General features: G+C 37.9%; 1 protein-coding gene across 1 annotated transcript in view; it reads right to left on the minus strand.

The window, feature by feature from the left end:
* The window catches only part of LOC133663286 (fibronectin-like), an 84,068-nt gene that overhangs the window by 58,598 nt on the left and 4,241 nt on the right, over positions 1-21,229 (minus strand). Inside the window, exons 2-12 of the mRNA XM_062067649.1 lie at positions 18,393-18,518; positions 18,152-18,286; positions 17,835-17,966; positions 16,737-16,874; positions 14,427-14,585; positions 13,783-13,980; positions 13,486-13,668; positions 13,207-13,383; positions 7,961-8,116; positions 5,095-5,223; positions 2,161-2,304 (exon numbers count right to left, since the gene is read on the minus strand). Of these exons, the coding sequence (XP_061923633.1) occupies positions 2,161-2,304; positions 5,095-5,223; positions 7,961-8,116; positions 13,207-13,383; positions 13,486-13,668; positions 13,783-13,980; positions 14,427-14,585; positions 16,737-16,874; positions 17,835-17,966; positions 18,152-18,286; positions 18,393-18,518 (1,677 nt within the window). The remainder of the gene's footprint in view (positions 1-2,160; positions 2,305-5,094; positions 5,224-7,960; positions 8,117-13,206; positions 13,384-13,485; positions 13,669-13,782; positions 13,981-14,426; positions 14,586-16,736; positions 16,875-17,834; positions 17,967-18,151; positions 18,287-18,392; positions 18,519-21,229) is intronic.

Below are 21,229 nucleotides of genomic sequence, written 5' to 3' on the forward strand. Positions count from 1 at the left end.
TTATTTATTTATTTATAAATATTATAGTAATGTTTAGGGATGTCCGATAATATCGGACAATAAATGCTTTAAAATGTAATATCGGAAATTATCGGTTTCAGTTTCAAAAAGTAAAATGTATGACTTTTTAAAACGCCGCTGTGTACACGGACGTAGGAAGAAGTACAGAGCGCCAATTAACCTTAAAGGCACTTCCTTTGCGTACCGGCCCAGTCACATATCTACGGCTTTTCACACACACACAAATGAATGCATACATACTTGGTCAACAGCCATACAGGTCACACTGAGGGTGACCGTATAAATAACTTTAACACTGTTACAAATATGCGCCACACTGTGAACCCACACCAAACAAGGATGACAAACACATTTCGGGAGAACATCCACACCGTAACACAACATAAACACAACAGAACAAATACCCAGAACCCCTTGCAGCACTAACTCTTCCGGGACGCTACAATATACACAGCTTCCTACAGCTCCTATGTAAGGTAGGTATTTTTCGGACTATATAGGAGCGTATGTAGTCGATACTACTATGATTACATTGATATTTGTTGGCATCACAACATCTTCTTTCGTTTTTTTTAAATTTATATTATGTTTATAAACTCAGGGAATTAGTCCCAGGACACATGAGGACTTTAAATATGACCAATGTATGATCCTGTAACGACTTGGTATCGGATTAATACCCAAATTTGTGGTATTATTCAAAACTAATGTAAAGCATCCAAAGAGAAGAATAAGTGATTATTACATTTTAACAGAAGTGTAGATAGAACATGTCAAAAGAGAAAGTTATTAACAGAAAATGAACAAGTAGATTATAATCCATTTTCTACTGCTTGTCCTAATAATTTTGACTAAATAATAGAATGGAAAATGACACAATATGTTACTGCATATGTCAGCAGACTAAATTACAAGCTTTTGTTTGTTTACTTATTACTAAAAGACAAGTTGTCTTGTATGTTGACTATTTTATTTAAGGACAAACTTGCAATAAGAAACATGTTTAATGTACCGTAAGATTTTTTTGTTACAATAAAGCCAATAATGACATTTTTTTGTGGTTCCCCTTTATTTAGAAAAGTATCGAAAAGTACTGAAAAGTATCGAAATATATTTTGGTACCGGTACCAATATGTATGCAATATATTCAGAATTAAGAGGAATGCTTATACATTATGAAATATGAGAGTTGCAATGTATTTTATAGTGTTTCTTTATGTAAGTATGAGCTTTATTTTGCTGATTACTGTGTCTGAAAAACTGAGTAAGCGTGGTCGAAAGAGTGCGTGCCTTTTTCGCATATAATTTTTCTGTAAATGCCAATGTTTTCTGTGAAAGTTACTTATGCATTTGAGCCCTGCAGACTTAACTTTTTTGTGCGCAACAACCTTTATACATGAGGCTTTTGGTTTCCAATCAAATAGTCTTAATCAAATGTTAGTTGTAGCATTTTAAAATGTGAATTTCAACCAAATAGATGCAATTGTTTGTTTTGTCGTGCAAAAAAGCATACTTAAACACTGCATAACTGGCTTTAAAACATCTTAATAAGTTGAGTTAAACATAAAGTAATCCAGAAAATCTATAAAAGTGAAAGCTTTCCTTTGAGAAGCTTGAAAGACTTGACTGCTGTGTGTGGAAGCGAGTGCATGCACACACATATCTCCTTTTGTACAGCTGTGGCTGTGGGGAACAAAGGCTCTAAATGGGGGTGTGTATTTGCAGTGGAGGAAATCACACCCCACCCACGTCATTCTGGCACACATCAAAGTCAGGGGCCTCATTTTAGAGGTGATTTATGAAGCAAACTGTTTTTTCTCCCAATGTTAGTATTCAGTTAAGCATATCTCAGCCTTTACAAAAATAATAATGCTCGGTTTTGACTGACACATTCAGAAGCATTGATTTAACAATGTGTTTATTATTAGCAGTAGCAATTGAGTTTAGTATAATCCAGTAAAGTTCTTTACCACTGCAACCTACAACCACAATATTTAGTATGTTGTAAAATGTACAATATTCTGATATTGTCAATCAATACCGAGCGTTGTTGATATGCTTTTTGGCACAAACCTCGAAAAAAGAAAATGCTTCAGAAGTTCAGTTGTTATCAGATGAATAACAACACTTGTGTCTTACCAGGATAGGACTGCTGGGGCTCACAGCTGAGTTCTCCAATGCCGTTACCATAGCAATAGCACTTGTACATGATTCCACTGATGACTTTATCCCAAGACTCTCCAATCTTGTAGAAGGCTCGTGTTTCTGGCTCCTGACACTGGTCTGAGTGCAGAGTCATCAAAACAGGGTTATAACAATGACTTGCAAACGTTATAATATAGTAGTGTATAGTTAGTTATTCTCATTAAAATGATTATTGTACTCTACATTTAACAAGACTTCCTCATGGTCTAAATGTTTTGGCTGTGTGTTGGTGTAAATTTTGCTCCACAGTCACACCTGTATTTTGCTTTCTGAGTATGTCTGCAAACGGTTAATCCGTAAAGGCACTTCAGCTTGCTTACAGGAAGTTTCTTTTTTGTGTTGCGCAACGCGTGTTTGTTGTTGTGCACCGTTATTGTAGTTAAAGGGGACCTACAATGAATTGTGTATTTTCCTACTCATAAATGTTACAATGTTGGGAAGCTAAATCGTCAAATCATAAGGTTAATGCATTTTGGCGTGAGCTTTCTACGCAGTTTGGAATGCCTCTGTTAGAAGGGTTTTGCAGTCTGGCCACGTTGTGATGTCACAATGAGGTGGATGTACATATTTGGACATTAAGGGCCTGATCTGCTACCGGTTTGCGTGTATTAAAACGTCACAAATGTTCCATTTGTGACGTTTTGCAATTGGTGACATCACCGGATATCTCCATAAATGGTAAAGTTTTACCATGATAGCTTTGCGCGAGTCCGTCATTGTAGTTCCATGTTGTAGTCAAAAAGGGTCTTTCCTTTTCTCTATTTGAAAACACTGGACAAGTCAAAGAATGCCCGCAAAACTGGGAGGAGAAGATGCACATGTAAATATTTAGAACATACAAGTTTGAGACCCTCTTTTTAGAAGAATAAAGTCATCCCTCCACACTTCACAGAATCATAATTTGTCATTGGAAAATGTACACTGTATAAATATCTTGAAGACAAACATCACCACTATTTTTTTTTCAGACACAGTTGATAAAATACACTTCATATACATCATATAGAATCAGCGGTCACAACATTAGGTACACCTGCACACTCTCAAGGCATATCAAAAAAAGCTGCATTTACCAGCATTTATCTGACTGTATGTCACACGTCGGTGTTATTGTGCGCATGCCACGATTAAATTAAAATAATACTTTATCCTACCTTCTCTTGTGTAATAGTAGTAATGTTGCAATATTTTTGGTCAGAATTTAGCGGCTAATCCAACTTTTTACTGGCCCTTGTTGACAAAAAATATGTTTGTGACTGTGTGATGACTTAAATTGCCCATTGTCAAACAATGACTCCAAAACACAGCGTTTAGAGGCATACCAAACTGCATTCATGGTCACACCCTAATAATTTTACGCTTAGGCATTGATTAACACAAGTATCCAACTTTGTAACATTATAAGTCAGAAAAGAGGAAATTCGTCATTGGTCCCCTTTAATTAAAAACATTTTTTTACGGCTGCACGATTAATCAAAATAGAATCAACATTGAGGTTTTAATTAGCGCAATACCTAATAATTATACATTTTGTTTTTTCCGCTATCACCGCATTTGAGTGACAGACATGTTCGCCAATCAGAATTGTTGAGCCGTGCGTCCTTTGTCTCCTTGCCAATCACGAGTGTTTACAGGAAACAGCTAGTTTGTGTGCGCTGGTTGTGTAGGCAGCCAGTATGCTAATAACACCACTTGCACCGTAGAAAAAGTTTTGATGGTACCCAGGCCTGGGCCGATAGTCAATAAGTCTATCAATCGAACAATAAATTAAAATTAAGTAGAAATACTTTGCCAGCATCGATAAATTGCCATGTCTGTGTATTTTTGTTTTTTCGTCTCTCGCGTCAAACAGGGCTAAAGACGTCTCACTCTGTGTATCGCTCTCAGCACCTGAGCATTTTTATTTAACAGTAGAATTAACTGTCATTCACAATTTTTGTCTCGGTGGGCGGAGAGCGGGACCGCTGGCTCACACACACAGGATTCCTCCATACTCACAACTCGCTAGTGAGACACTCGGCAAAGTAACAACAATTAAGAGAAAATAATATGATCACAAAGTCCCGTTGTGGAAATATGTCAGCTTCAAATCGGATGATCAATATGAGCCCATCAACACGAACAAACAAGCGAAAATGCCGTGATGGCAACAATAAAAAAAAAAGACAAAATCCAACTGGGAAAATAATGCACTTTAAGATGTTCAATATTTATTTAAGTTAGATTTTTGCTTAGAGAAATGAGAGTCCATTTAATTTTTCTGTTTGTTTGTTTATTTCAGATAACTAAAAGTTATTTTCCTTCCAATTACAGTACAATGGTGAAAAAAATTCTACAGTAATGAGAAATAATACTTTATATCTTCTTAAATGGGTTAGGGTTAGGGTTAAATGTTATTATTATATATTATGATTACATTAGAGCTCAATTTGGTCACAAAATATTGCTTACAATAATATTGTTCATAGGGCAATTAATTGTGGGAAACCGTCCAGTAAAATTTGGAAAATAACCTCACTGTATACTTTTTATCGGTAAATTCTTCAGTTTAAGAGCATGATGTAGACAAAAGCTCTGAGTTCTGTCTGCGTAAAGCCAAATATTAAAACAAATAAATGATTGCAGATTGTTTTAATGTGTGGCACCTTGAGAAAATAATATGTTGATTGACCAGTCTAAAAGTAACATGTCTTTCCTCACTCGTTATTTTAGCAATGTTATGTATATATAAATATAAACTTCACAAACCGAATCACAATCACAATTTTGAAGAGAAAAATCGCAATTACGTTTTTTCCCAAAATCGTGCAGCCCTACTGACATACTTTGTCTTGTTCGTAATATATTTATTGAACAATTTCATCCTACCAATAGCGTCACACTTCCAGCGGCCGCGCCCCTGTCCAAAGCAGGTGCAGTTCATCGAATAGCCTTCCTCGTGTTGTTTGGTGAAGGTCTGACTCACCTCGTAAGTCAGACCATCGACGATACACTGGTCTGAAAGACACAAAACAAAGACATGATGAGCGAAGGCCAAATGAGGCTCTTTCACGGCTTGTGAACATCTGCTCTGCTGAACACTACCAGTGTGTTTTCATGAGTGTGTGTGTGGTGCAGGTGCAACTGAAAACATGTAAAGCACAGTGAGGTCATTATACATGGCCTATGAACTTTCAACTTGTCACTCTGTGAATTTTTGATGTGTGTGTTTAACACAGGGGAGCAATACTGATATACAGGGCATCTGGAAAGTATTCAAAGCGCTTCACTTTTTCCACATTTTGTTATGTTACAGCCCTATTCCAAAAAGAATACATTCAGTTTTGTCCCCCAAATTCTACAGGCAATACCCCATAATCACTATATTTATTTTTTTAAATGTATTTTTGAATTGAAAATGAAAAAATCACATGTCCATAAGTATTCACAGCTTTTGTCCAATACTTTGTTAAAAGTTAAAGTACACATTGATTGTCACACACACACTAGGTAGGTGGTGAAATTTGTCATCTGCATTTGACCCATCCCCCTGTTCACCCCCTGGGAGGTGAGGGGAGCAGTGAGCAGCAGCAGTGGCCGCACCCGGGAATCATTTTTGGTGATTTAATTCCAACCCTTAATGCTGAGTGCCAAGCAGGGAGGTAATGGGTCCCATTTTTATAGTCTTTGGTACGACTCGGGTACCAAGATTTGAACTCATAACCTACCGATCTCCGGGCGGACACTCTAACCACTAGGCGACTGAGTAGGTGTTGTTGATGGATGTATCTGTACATTGCTGCATTCATTTAGTCTAGTCAAGTAGGTGACCAAAAACCCGATGGTCACTCTGTCAGAGCTACAGCATTCCTCTGTGTGATTTTTTTGTTTTTTATTTTCAATACCTTTGCAAAATTACAACAAAACATTTTTCAAATGTCATTATGAGGTAGTGTTGTAACGATACCAGTATGTTGGTACCGGTACCGGTACTAAAATGATTTAAATACTTTTTGGTACTTTTCTAAATAAAGAGGACCACAAAAAATTGCATTATTGGCTTTATTTTAACAAAAAAATCTGAGGGTACACTAAACATATGTTTCTTATTGCAGTTAAGTCCTTAAATAAAACAATGAACATACTAGACAACTTGTCTTTTAGTAGTGAGTAAACAAACAAAGGCTCCTAGATAGTCTGCTGACATATGCAGTAACATATCGTGCCACTTATCATTCTATTATTTTGTCAACATTATTAAGGACAAGTGGTAGAAAATGAATTATTAATCTACTGGTTTATTTATTTAAGGGCAGCACGATGGCAGAGGGGTTAGTGCATCTGCCTCACAATACGAAGGTCCTGAGTAGTCGTGAGTTCAATCCCAGCCTCGGGATCTTTCTGTGTGGAGTTTGCATGTTTTCCCCGCACTGCGTGGGTTCCCTCCGGGTACTCCGGCTTCCTCCCACCTCCAAAGACATGCACCTGGGGATAGGTTGATTGGCAACACTAAATTGGCCCTAGTGTGTGAATGTGAGTGTGAATGTTGTCTGTCTATCTGTGTTGGCCCTGCGATGAGGTGGCAACTTGTCCTGGGTGTACCCTGCCTTCCGCCCGAATGTACCTGAGATAGGCTCCGGCGCCCCCCGCGACCCCGAAGGAAATAAGCGGTAGAAAATGGATGGATGGATGGTTTATTTACAGTTAATATCTGCTTACTTTGTCTTTTAACATGTTCTATCTACACGTCTGTTAAAATGTAATAATCACTTATTCTTCTGTTGTTTGATACTTTACATTAGTTTTGGATGATACCACAAATTTGGGTATCAATCCGATACCAAGTAGTTACAGGATCATACATTGGTCATATTCAAAGTCCTCATGTGTCCAGGGACATATTTCCTGAGTTTATAAACATAATATACATTAAAAAAAAACGAGAGAAAATGTTGTGATGCCAAAAAATATCGACATAATCATAGTAGTATCGACTAGATACGTGCCTGTACTTGATATCAATACAGTGGATGTTAGGTGTAGATCCACCTATGGCGTTTGTTTACAATTTGATGCCAGTGAGCTACGGTGTCTAGTGAAGCATGTTTAGCTATACCTGGTCTTGCAGGGATGATACTTGTAAGAAACATACTTTATTTGTCACCATGGAGATCAGGATTAGTGATTTAAAAGTCGCTAAAACACTGCCGACGGCGGATGGACGTTAGCCGCTAGCTAGCTAGCCATGTCTTAAAGCACCGCTTCCTGAGGGTGTTTCAGTGTTATAACTTCACCTTTATCGTTATTTTTTAAGCCAAAATGTGTCCATTCTCCCTTTTCTGTCTACACACTGTGTCTGCTTGTAAGTACTCTGTGATTGTGTGCTACCGAACATGCTCCTCTGCTCGTAAACCAGCAATGTCACGACATGACTTTGACGCGGGCGCGGAGGGGTGCTGGACCGGTACGTTTCAGAGACGGTATAGTACCGAAAATGATTCATTAGTATCACGGTGCTTTACTAATACCGGTATACCGTACAACCCTATTATGAGGTATTGCCTGTAGAATTTTGAGGACAAAATGACAAATTTTGGAATAAGGCCGTAACATTTCAAAATGTGGAAACAATTAAGCGCTGTGAATACTTTGTTGATGCACTGTATATCAGTATTGCTCCCCTGTATTAAACACACACATCACAAATACAAGGAGACACACCACATGCACGCACACACACAAACACATCAAATACCTTTAAGCTGGGAGTAGGCAACACAGCTCCATTCTCCTCGACCATTGCCAACACAGGTACACCGCATCATGTGACCCAAAACATCATGGCGTTTGTCCCACTGGTCTCCCACACGATACATCACCCCTTCACTGGTCGTGCACACTTCTTCATGGTCTGGAGGGCATAGCATCAGAATTGTGATTTACTTTGCCAAGGCTTCTTTTTCCATAAAAATATTGATTTCTGTACGAAAAAACGTGTGTAAACACTCACTCCTAACTTCAGATGACTACATGAGTGCTAATCGTCCAAGACGTCATGCATTTAAACAATGAACATCTGCGTCCTAATGACAAACAATTCTGAAGCACACTAGCCTGAAACAGATGTCCTGTGTTCCCGTTTGTCTGTGTTTAACATGTGTTCTCCAATAAAGAGATTGTTAAGATCACAGCATTTGTGCAATAGTGATGAGGATTTAGTAGGAAATTAAACAAAACAAAACAAAATCTCAAACTCTGAATAATATTCATGTATGGACAATCATCATAGGGCCTGTGCAGCTCCATGCATATGCACAAGCCCCAAAAGAATGGGGAGTCTTTCTGCAATGCTCTAATGTAATGACCATGGAGCAGACATGCTTGACAAAATTCTATGTATTACTGTGATATATTTTGCCATGGGTTACAGTAGTTACTGGTAATGTAACAGGGCTATTACAGAGTTTGTGCAGGCATCAGTGAATCTATTGTAATGCTTTTTAATGCAACCTTAGACAAATTTAATGCCCATGATTTCCTACTGCAGATAGTTATTATATATAGTCAAAAGTATAACATTGTCTGTATAGAAACAATTTTAGCATTCGACAACAATAATGCTGAATAGTTGAAATGTTTACATTAACTGTGGCCGAATTAATGTAATCATAAAATATATTAAAAATAGATAAATTCAAGTAACCCTTTCTAACGCATTAAACATATTTTTCATTAACCAATTGGAAGGTTAAAACTTATTTATCCTAAATAAAATGTACTCTTAATACTTGTTAGCAAAAATTGCACTTCAATAAATATTGAAAATCTTGAAGTGCAGTTTCCCTAATTAGAAAAACTGGGTCAGGGGGTTGGTTTTGTTGTCTTTTTTTGTTGCTAATTGCAGTTGTATGATTTGTTTTATTTTGTTTAACGCCTCTGAACATTTTAATGCTTTGTAATGCCATTCATTTTGGCAAAATCCATTTAATGACTTTTAATGCTTTTTAAGAATTTTTTTGATCACATTGCCGATGTAACCTTTGTGAAGAGTGGGAACAAATACAAGTTATTTGTTGTGTGGCATTATTTAAGTACAGGATGCTGGTATGGTATCTAAAAATCACACGGTGGAAGTTATTACGCCAGGACTGTCTGGTTTAGTCTAAACAACCAACATTTATGCAGCATCAAAAGACAAGATAGGATATCTGGTCGTGCTGGAATGCAGTCCTGAGATAGAGCTCAACTATGTCTGGACCACCTGGCTTCCTCTAAGAGACCACTGACATGACACCATTCTTTCGGGATTTGAAAAAGGGCTTCAGATATGCAGACCATTGCTCATGGTCTTGTTTTCAGTGTGGCTACAAACTGACAACAAGACCCATGGCGGACACCATGTTTACCTTTTAAACAGCGAAGGGGGTCAGGGGCCGAGACTTCTTTCAGCATCATCATTAACATCTCAACCACGATGTTTATTTTGACAGGCAAAAGTCATTAAAGTAAAATCAAAGACTTCCTGGTAACCAACCAACTCTGACAAAGGTATGAGTGCTGTTTCTCCCCCCTCTTTAAGTCTTGGCAGCCTGTTGTCTTAACAACAGGGTGTTAGCCAAAGGTGAGCCCCATGTAAAAAAAGACAGAGGAACATAACAAAGCAAAAATAAATAATTATATTATCCATTTGACACAAGGACATGGTTTCTGTTGCATCACAACAACAAAACAACACAGAATTAAGCTTCTGTGAAATTAAACGGATTGTCCAATTCTAATTACCTCAATGGACAGATGGTTGCAGTGTCTACCATGCACATTTTAAAGTCTGCTGCAGGACTTTTTAATCTCCCATCTGCCTTCTTTGAAGTCAAAGAAGCTTTTGATGTAGGATAGTCCTAGAAAGTTTTGTTGGGGATTTAGGGCATGCCTCCATGAGTGAAACACGAAAACACGAAAACAGCTGTTTTATGCATCCTCAGCGTCGACATTCAAGGAATTTGTTCTACATTCACATGCATGTGCAGATATCAGTTTTAACATAGTGCCACATGATTCTTGTGATCACTAAAAATTTAGATGAGCTTTTTTTCAAATGATATGTTCGACAGTTAATAACGCACATTTGAGATTTTCTGACCTTGTTTTTAACCTTTTCTTACATCCTGTTGGCATTGCTTCATCATTACAAATTAATTAGTCCAGGGCTATTCAACCAAATTCTGCCCAGGAATGACACCATACCGGCCCCCAAGGTCAGTTCATAACTTGGGAAACAAACATTCCTAAAAACATGAGAGTGCTCCTGTTGTATAGACAAACTTGGACCGCTTTTAACACATTGACACATCCTTGCATTGACATTTTAACCTTGCTAGCAAAAATAAAACACTGTGGTCTAAACTTGCGATTTACATAACTGAGATATTCATTAAGGCACCCCATTAGGTCCCCTTCTTTTTGGCAGTTACACATTTTCTTTGTAATTTAATTTATGTAATTAAGGGGTAGCAGTAACTTGTTTACTTCAGTCATGTATTCAACTTTTTTAGGTATACTAGTGGTGTTCCTCTCAAGGTTGCAATTTAGGTCCTCTCATTTTCATCATTTGGGCTATTCAACTGGTGGCTCGCGAGTTCTGTACAAAACACTTGTGAGAGACTCGCACATTTTTGCGGAAGATCCTTAAAAACAACAAACAACAGAGTGCTCCTGTAACTCCTGCCAAAATAAATAGACCAAAATCAAATGTGTATTGTAAAAGACACTGGTTCTCAGGAATATACCAAATAAGATTAATAGAGAAAGGCGAAGTCCACTCCCTCTGGTCCTTAGCTTTCTGGAAATGTGGCCCACAATACAATTTAGTGAAATATCCCTGCATTAGTCCTTCACAGACCTTGGCGTCAATAACCCCCCAGTGTTTCCCTGCCCTCAGCGCCTTTTGTTACCCATGGAGATCTAATTGGCACCGATTCAACAAAAAACAGACCTGTGATTTCAATTTGCCTAAGCTATAAATAAAGGTGTCAGAACTCTAAATGAGATTTTGTTTCAAGCCCCTTTTAACTCCAACCAGATAAGAGCTTACATACTAATTGAGTAACCCATCACATTTGTCAGACAGGGAGGAGAAACGTTTTAATTAAGTCTGGTGGTGCTAATTACAATAGTTCAGGCCATCAAACTCAGCTGCTGAGAAGATCCCCATTTGGCTAGTTGGCGTTCATTTGGTAGGTCTATGATATGGCTATTCAACTAAATTGTTCGAGTGGCCCCATTTAAAAAACGCCAAGAGTTGGTGTGTCGGACTTCTCCCTTCACTTTTCTCTGTAGTAGACATTTGTTTTTGGTCTAATTATTTTGTCAGATTAAAAAAAATAACCCTGTTTTTCAAAATACAAGAGTTTATTCCTGTGGACGCTGGCCTTTATGAGGTTAAAATGTTACCAGTTTACACTAATCAAAAAGGTTAACCAACGAAAGAGATTTCTCTACAGAATCTCCTCTCTGGTCAACAAAAGCACCATGAGGATTCTGGCGGGAACTCTCGTTCAACCCTTTTTCGATTACGCATGCACCTCCTGGTACCCTAGCACCTCCAAAACCCTCAAATCTAAACTCCAAACATCTCAGAACAAGCTAGTCAGGTTACTTCTAGACCTCCACCCCAGATCCCACCTCACTCCTACCCACTTCTCCAAAGTGGGCTGGCTCAAGGTGGAGGACAGAGTTAAACAACTTGCACTGAGCCTAGTCTATAAAATCCACTACACCTCTCTGATACCAAAGTACATGTCAAACTACTTCCTTAACGTAAATGACCGCCATAACCACAACACCAGGGGGAGCTCCACTAACCACGTTAAACCCAGATTCCGATCTAACAAAGGTCTTAACTCATTCTCTTTCTATGCCACATCAATGTTGAATGCGCTCCCAACAGGTATAAAAGAAAGGGCATCTCTACCCTCCTTCAAAACCGCAATAAAAGTTCACCTCCAGGCAGCTACAACCCTAAACTAACACCCTCCCCGGATTGCTAATAATCAAATGTAAACAATCAAATGCAGATACTTTTTCTTATGCCTTCTGATCTCTCTCTCTCTCTCTCTCTCTCTCTCTCTCTCTCTCTCTCTCTCTCTCTCTCGCTCTCTCTATGTCCACTACTTGCTGTCCATATCCTACCCCCCCTCCACACCCCTGATTGTAAATAATGTAAATAATTCAATGTGATTATCTTGTGTGATGACTGTATTATGATGATAGTATATATCTGATAGTATATATCTGTATCATGAATCAATTTAAGTGGACCCCGACTTAAACAAGTTGAAAAACTTATTCGGGTGTTACCATTTAGTGGTCAATTGTACGGGATATGTACTTCACTGTGCAACCTACTAATAAAAGTGTCAATCAATCAATCAATCAATCAGTCCAAGTGTCTCTCTACAACAGAAGAGTTGTGTGTATATTAAATTGGTATGATCTCAGACGCTCCATTGTCTAGTTCAGTGATTCACAAACTGTGCTACGTGCTGGTGGTACACAGGCACCATCTAGTGGTATGCCCCAAAAATCACTTGATTAAAGTACAGTGTTTTATTTTCCTATATTCAAACACAGTGTTACTGTTTAAACTGTGTGTAATGTTACAGTGGCCAAACATATTAAATACATTTTATTAAACCTCTGCCTTGTTTTTAATGAATACTTAGGACTACTGCGGTACTGTTTCAGTTGCTCGTTATGGTCTTACTAGGAGAGCCAAGTGTTTTCTGAGGTGGTACTTGGTGAAACAAATTTGAGAACCACTGGTTTAGCTTTACCAAACATATTTGGCTGGTACACACTGCAAACGCTTGGAAATTTAGTGGGTGTTCATTGTCTCTTTGACTCATTTAAATATGTTTTTCATTCTTTTTCATGCCACAACTATGAACGAAATGAAGCTCGAACATCTGGATTATCTTTGTTGCAGCTTGCACTCCCACTTACCAGCCATAGGGCAGAATCCAAAACGGTGTTCTGCATCAAAATCGGTTGTAGTGCCGCACCATTTCATGCCATCTCTGCGTCCATCTGCAGTGCAGTCGGTGTAGTTTCGGCCATTATACAGATAGGGGAATTGGCAAACAGCACCATTTGAATTACCGCCCCTTGTTGACACAATTACTATAAAAGGGAAAAAGCTATGTTAGCATCTAGTTGCCCATAAATTATTCATCACTATTACAGGTTTCTCTCTGTTCATGCATTTGTTTCATTTTGGCTCACCATTCTTTTCTGTGCAGAAGGAATATTTCTGGTCAGTCTCAAAGTCAGATGAGGTGGAACACCACAGCTGTCCATCACTACGCCCATCCGAGATACAAGAGTGATAAGTCTTCCCCTTGTAGACAAAGGGGAACACACAAGGCTGACCTCCAGAGTTGCCTCCGTACACTGGAGCTGGTCCATCTGAAGGAAAACACAACCATATGACATGTGTTCATGCAAGGTTCTCTTTCAGAATTGATTGTTGGTTGTATCTTAAGTTAACATGATGATTTAAAAAACAGAACATCATCTTACCCCATTGCTCACAGCTGACCCCATTGCCCAAACAGGTACAAATCATCTGTTTGGTTCCCTGGCTCTTAAACCAGCGCTGGCCAACAAAGTATGACGGTCCGGAATCTGTCCGACAGGGTCCTTCTTGGGGAAGCTCAGGCACGGAGGAAGGCTGGTAGATGGCTGGCTGTATGTTAGTGATCACACGGGAACCTGTGCCTGAAATCAGAGTTAAAAACACATGTTTAAATTACCAAATTGATTTATTTGTTTATATAAGACAGGCGAGAGTGTTGTGGTTACTGTGACAAAAGTAACAAAAAAATGCTTGTAAGCCAGATGCAAGTTATGACTAATTTCCAGAAGAATAACCACTTTCTTTTTTATGAACTGTCTCCGAGTCATTATGAGTACAACGTCGCATAGCCAGAAGTCCCTTAAAGCACATTTTTTCCTGCTAACGCTCTCCTGTCCTTTTTTTTTTCAACCTCTGTTCCATGTCTGTCTTCCTCATGAGGTCATGATCACGAGCTACAAGACACATCTTTCTCACATCAACACTTGGCTCTTCAGACTTCTCCCCCCTTCAACGCATCTGTCTCTGGCATACATTATTCTCTATGCAGAGGGGTTGCTAAACACACAAGGATATCATCAGTTCTCACCCAGGCCAGTAGTGTGAAGTGAGGCATGTCTCTCACACTTCCACTCCCCTCTGCCATTCCCTGTGCAAAGACACTGGAGCAGGTTGCCTCTGGCATCAGTCTTGGTCCATGTGTCGCCAATACGGTAAGCGGTCAGAGTGTCCTGGTCGTTACAACGATCTAAACGTGGGAATAGTTCGTTATAATCATAAGACATGTTATATCACGCTGTAGAGATGAAACGATTATTGATTTTGCCTAATAATCACGGTTTCACACTTACTGTACATTGATTATTTTACAACAAAAAATTCTATAAAATCACAGACATTCCTTAGAGATTTTGATGTGTTATTTATTACTGTCGGAAAAACAATAACATTATAATTACAGTACAAAAAATTTAATATAAACAAAAAATATTCATCATAAACAAATATATAAATTAATAGTTGTATTTTCAAACTAAAAATAATAAACGCAAGTGATATTGTCATTAACTGTCATCTATGCCTATTTGTCATTAGTAATAATCTACTTTATGCTGTGTTAATATTAACTGTAATGTACATAATTAGATCCCACTGTAAAATGCTGTTATTCTACAAGCTCCTAATGTTATGTTAATGTGTTACACTTGCTATATTAACTTACAATGCCTATAGTTTATTCAACAGACAGGTAGAAGTCATCTCAAACATTAAATGGTCACTGAATGAAGACCTTGACAGGAGTACAGTACCTTTTGCTTTTTGTTTACACTGAAATGACTCAACACTAAGCTCCTGACTGTGACACATTTATATTTAACTCTTTACCAACTAAATTCTTCATGAAGTAACTTGCCATTATATAATTTAACTCCTTTATTATGGCTTACCTTTACTTTGGCGTGCAAAGCTGCACCATATTAGACCCTTTTTTTGGCAGATTTTTTCAAATGCGGGGGCCAATGACTTCCTGGTAATTTTTTAAGTGCCAAAATGTTCCCAGATTTAGGCTTTTTTTTTGTGTGGGAAAAGTTTGATGCTGTTTTTAAGCTAATGTCGTATACTAGCATGTCTCTCGATATGTGTGTGGACAGGGGATGGGGGATGCTTTATCAGTATCATGCTTCAAACCCCACTTTGAAAAGCTTTGCACTGCAAAAAACATGCTCATTGTAGCATTAATCCTGACTTCCTCATACTCATTATTGATCATATTGACTTTTTGATGTACTGTGCTCCTACTTAAGGTTGCTGATCAATGTATTTATTATTGTTTATTGAGTTCAATAAGTTTTATTTTTCAGCATTAAATGGGTCAAGTCGGACAAAACATTTTTATAGTTTAAGAAAAGATTAAATTTTTGTGCATCCATTGCAGGCTGTCACGCCAAATTTCTTCCCTCTACAAAAACCTTCCCTCCCCCATTTACTTCTGGGGCTGCGTCCAATAAAATCACAAAGTTGCCGGGGGTCCTTAACCTGCACGCGACTGTCCTGTTTCGCGCCTGTACAAAAAAAAACAATAATCGATTTTTTCAGATTCCAGCAGCTGTCAAAGACGAAGTATCCTTCCAGCGACGGGCAGTCAAAGCCGAAATGCTATCGATCGCTGTCAATGACGTAAGAGGAAACATGTAAATGGGGGAGGGAAGGTTTTTGTAGAGGGAAGAAATTTGGCGTGACAAGGCCAACTGATGCACTTTTCTGTTACACTCAAAAAAACAATGTTAATAAAGTTATTCTTGGTTGTAAGTTCATCTATATTTATTTTTAGTTTTTTTATGTTATAAACATATTTATTTGGACAAATGCTACTATTTATAGTTGCTGCAGAAAGTCAGGGGGGCCCTAATGTTGTCTTCCTGCAAGGGGAGGCGTAACAAAAAATAATTGAGAAGCACTGGTTTATAGCGAATGAAGAGAATTGGAACACACTGTGTTGTGGAGCCTTGGCGATTAAATAACGGTGACGTTTTTAATCAGGGTTAATAATAAAAAACAGTTAATCGTTACATTTCTGATAATGTCATTAGATGGCAAAATGTAGTACACAAGATTATAGGGTTTGAGGCTATTTTCACAAATGTTTTATTTAAAAACCATAGATTTCTTCAGTTTCTTTGAAAACAAATTTTATATCATAAAAAGAGCTTTTGTATAGACAAAACTACAAACGGCAAAAAGTCAATCAAAAAATGTGATAGAATGCAAATGCATGCATGCAATTGACTGAGAAAACAAAAGTTCTGTACTAGTAAAGTAATTACTCATTGAGGACTTGATTAGTCAATTCCAGAAAAGTGATAGGTCAATTCCATAACAAAAGTCAAAGATCTCTTACTTCGAGATGTGCATGTGATGCGGCCACTTCCTTCTCCCAGACAGGTACAGTCCACAACCATCCATCCCTGGTAGGGTTTCTCCCATGTCTCCCCAACAACATATGATGTCCCGGCCGTGTTGTCATAGCAACGCTCAGCTGCAGGGCACACACACATAGTTTAGTGTTAAATACTCCTATTTCGACACTCTAACCCAGGGCTATCCAACTGGCAGTCCGAGGGCCAAATCCTGCCCAGGAACGACACCATACCGGCCCCCGAGTTCTGCTTAAAACTTGGGAGACAAACATTTTTGCGGAAAATTCTTAAAACCCTTAGAGTACTTCTGTTGTATATAGGAACTTGGACCACTGTGAACACATTGGCAGATCCTTGCATTAACATTTTAACTTGGCTATTCTCAGGGCATTGAATCGATCGCAACTGGACTGTTTGGTTTGTCTCTGAAGATGTTTCGACCTCTCATCCAAGTAGGCTTCATCAGTTTTTGCTCATAGACTTAGATTGGTCGGTTCTAGTTGTTTTCTAGTTGTTGCTAGCGAACATAGAACACTGGGGTCAGATTCTTGGGATTTACATAACGGAGGCGTTCCTCAAGGCACCCCTTGAAGTCCTCTCTTTTATGGAAGGTATTCTTCATAATTGTATTTACTTTGGCGTGCAAAGCTGCATATTTATAACTAAGGAGTTGCTGTAGCTTGTTTACTTCAGATGCAGTCAGTAGTCATTCGTTCCAACTTCTTTAGTTATACTAGTGTTTTTTCTCAGGGTTCCATTTTAGGTGCTCTCTTTTTTTTCCTTTTTGTTTTTTTACATAATGTTTTCATAATGTGATGTATGTAACTAAGGCATTGCTGTAGCTTGTTTATGCTTCAGATGCAGTCAGTAGTCATTTGTTCAACTTTTTAGTAACACTACTATTTTTCCTCAACGTTCAATGATCTTTGACTAACTTTTTTGCAGATGGTCCTTTAAAAGCAGATCACTCCTGAAGATGTGGGCCCAAAACAATTTAGTTAAATATCCCTAATCTAATTTTTTTAATTGTGGAACATCAAGGTTGCATTACAGTTAGACACTGGCTGCATATGACTCACCAACAGGCTTGCAGGTCCATTCTCCCTTGCCATTACCCAGACAGACGCACTCCAGCATGTAGCCCCCTGTCTCGTGGGGTCGCCTCCAGGTGTCTCCTATCTTATACGAGGCCCCGTCCTCATGACAGCGATCTAGGTAGACAGAGGAATGATGATGATAAGAAAAGAAGCGGATGCATATGGGCAACTACCAGAAAGATAAAGAATCATGTTTCCCAATATTTACCCACCCAGCTAACTGCAAACCGCTGCACAGAGACATTAGTTTGGCTTATCAGGATGTATTTAAAAACAGAAGCCTGAGTGTCCCCACGTACTTGCAATGGTACAGCTGATCTTTCCCCTTCCAGATCCGATACAGGTACAATCCCAAATCATGCCATCCTTCGGTCTCTCATAAGTTTCCCCCACGGTGTAGGACTGCTGGTTGATTTTATCATAGCATATTTCCTCTGTTGAAGACATACAAGAAAAAAGGGTGTGTTTTGTCTCAGAAAAAGATAATATAGTCACACTTACTGTTAGAACAACACAGTAGGCACACACAGTTGAACTCACCTTCAGGTTTGCTTTTACACTTAATGCCGGCAACACCATTGCAAGTACAGACCAGAGTGCTGCCCAGGTATGGACGTTCCCACTGGTCATTAATACCGTAGTAATGACCATTCTCGATACAGCCATCTAACAAAAAACCAACAGACCCCAGGTAAAACAGTGCAGGGAAATAAATAAATAAATACATATATATATATATATATATATTCATATACATACATACATATATATACATACATACATATATATTTATAAAAACACATCAAACTTTTTGAGTTGGGAGATGCATTGTGCTAAAAAAATTTGGTTGAGGGCCAAAAGCCGACTGCATGTAAAGTAACTATATATATGTATATATATAGTCATTCACATTGACGTCCCACTGGGGTGAGTTTTCCTTGCCCGTATGTGGGCTCTGTACCGAGGATGTCGTTGTGGCTTGTACAGCCCTTTGAGACACTTGTGATTTAGGGCTATATAAATAAACATTGATTGATAGATATATATATATATATATATATATATATATATATATATATATATATATATATATATATATATATATATATATACCGTAATTTCCGGACTATAAGCCGCACCTGACTATAAGCCGCACCAGCTAAATCTAGGGGAAAATACAGATTGCTCCATATATAAGCCGCACCCGACTATAAGCCGCAGGGTTTTGATGTGTAATTACCGTAGTATATAGGGGTTCCTGCTACCACGGAGGGGATTGTCGGGACAGAGATGACTGTTTGGGAACGCAAAGCGTCCCATTTATTAACAATAAATCTTTCAATCATTCAATCAAACTTTCACATCTTTGACATGGCAAACAGCATCCGTGCAGAGTACAAATAATACAACGGTGCAAAGTAATACAAAGTGCTCGCCTGTACGTTATCAAAATAACCAGCCTACCGGTATATGAAAAGTCAGTCTTTAATCATTGTGTCATCGTCTTCCTCCTGCGTACTAAAACCACAGAAATCCTCTTCGTCGGCGTCGGAGAAGAACAGGCCGTAAATAAGCCGCACCCTTGTATAAGCCGCAGGGACCAGAACGAGGAGAAAAAGTAGCGGCTTATAGTCCGGAAATTACGGTATATATATCCATCCATCCATCCATCCATTTTCTACCGCTTGTCCCTTTTTGGGGTCGCGGGGGGTGCTGGAGCTTATCTCAGCTGCATTCGGGCGGAAGGCGGGGTACACCCTGGACAAGTTGCCACCTCACCGCAGGGCCAACACAGACAGACAGACAACATTCACACTCACATTCACACACTAGGGCCAATTTAGTGTTGCCAATCAACCTATCCCCAGGTGCATGTTTTTGGAGGTGGGAGGAAGCCGGAGTACCCGGACGGAACCCACGCAGTGACGGGGAGAACATGCAAACTCCACACAGAAAGATCCCGAGCCCGGGATTGAACTCACGACCTTCGTATTGTGAGGCACATGCACTAACCCCTGTACCACCGCGCTGCCATATATATATATATATATATATATATATATATATATATATATATATATATATATATATATATATATATATATATATATATATATATATATATATATATATACTGTATATACTGTATATATACATATATATACATATACCACCGCGCTGCCATATATATATATATACATATATATATATATATATATATATATATATATATATATATATATATATATATATATATATATATATATATATATATATATATATATATATATATATATATACTGTATATACTGTATATATACATATACTGTATATATATATACTGTATATACTGTATATATACATATACTGTATATATATGTATGTAAATACCCATCCATTTCTACAGATTGTATGTATATATATATATATATATATATATATATATATATATATATATATATATATATATATATATATATATATATATATATATATATATAGCCTGTACATATATGTGTGCATATTTGTGTGCATATATGTGTGCATATTATAATAATAGAAGGATATAGCATTAATCTAATTCAATAATAATTGTTTATAAGTCTGTGAAAGTTCGACTTCTACCTTGTTTGCGTGACGACCTCCTTAAAGTTTTTTAATAAATCAGAAATATCAAGCAGCTAAAATGCCCCAGCTAAAATGTGCCAAACATGGATAAGTGTAGAGAAAGTGTTTTGGATTTTCCCATCATGCATTGCAAAAGCTAAAAATGGGTTTCATGGATTTTTTTATGGTGCTTGGACATTTTTTATAGTATCCACAAAGTTCAGTGAGCAGGTTGTGTTAAGTGTGACCATGTGTGTTGACTTTTTGTGTCGGTTGCATTTTTTTTGCGCCATGACTAGGGAAGGTTGTCTGGATTGGGTGATATAGGTAACTGTTGTGTTGAATTTGCATCAGAACATTCATTGACCTGTCCACAAAATGGTCATAAAGTTATGTCATTGTAATATTAACATAGTTTAATTTATTATGAAAACACCCCACAGGCCAGATTCCTTATGAAACTCATGACAGGCCACAATTCGTTAAATTTACTGAAGTAATTTTTTGGTTCAATTGAACTTGTCATAGTAGTTTTAATACAACATAGTTTTTACTTTTATCTAAATATTTTTGTAAAGAAGAAACATTATTTATACTCTGTTCATTCCGATTGCTACTTTTATTTATATCATCATTATATTTTTTATTTAATCTATTGATTATAACTTGCAAAGGCATTTTCATTTGGCTCAGTGAAGAGACTTATTCCAGCTGGCTCTGTCACATGACTGTTTCACCAATCCAACGTACTGTAAGCACTAGTGATGTTT

The sequence above is a fragment of the Entelurus aequoreus genome, linkage group LG13 (genome assembly GCF_033978785.1).
Source record: "Entelurus aequoreus isolate RoL-2023_Sb linkage group LG13, RoL_Eaeq_v1.1, whole genome shotgun sequence".
Classification (NCBI taxonomy): Eukaryota; Metazoa; Chordata; class Actinopteri; order Syngnathiformes; family Syngnathidae; genus Entelurus; species Entelurus aequoreus.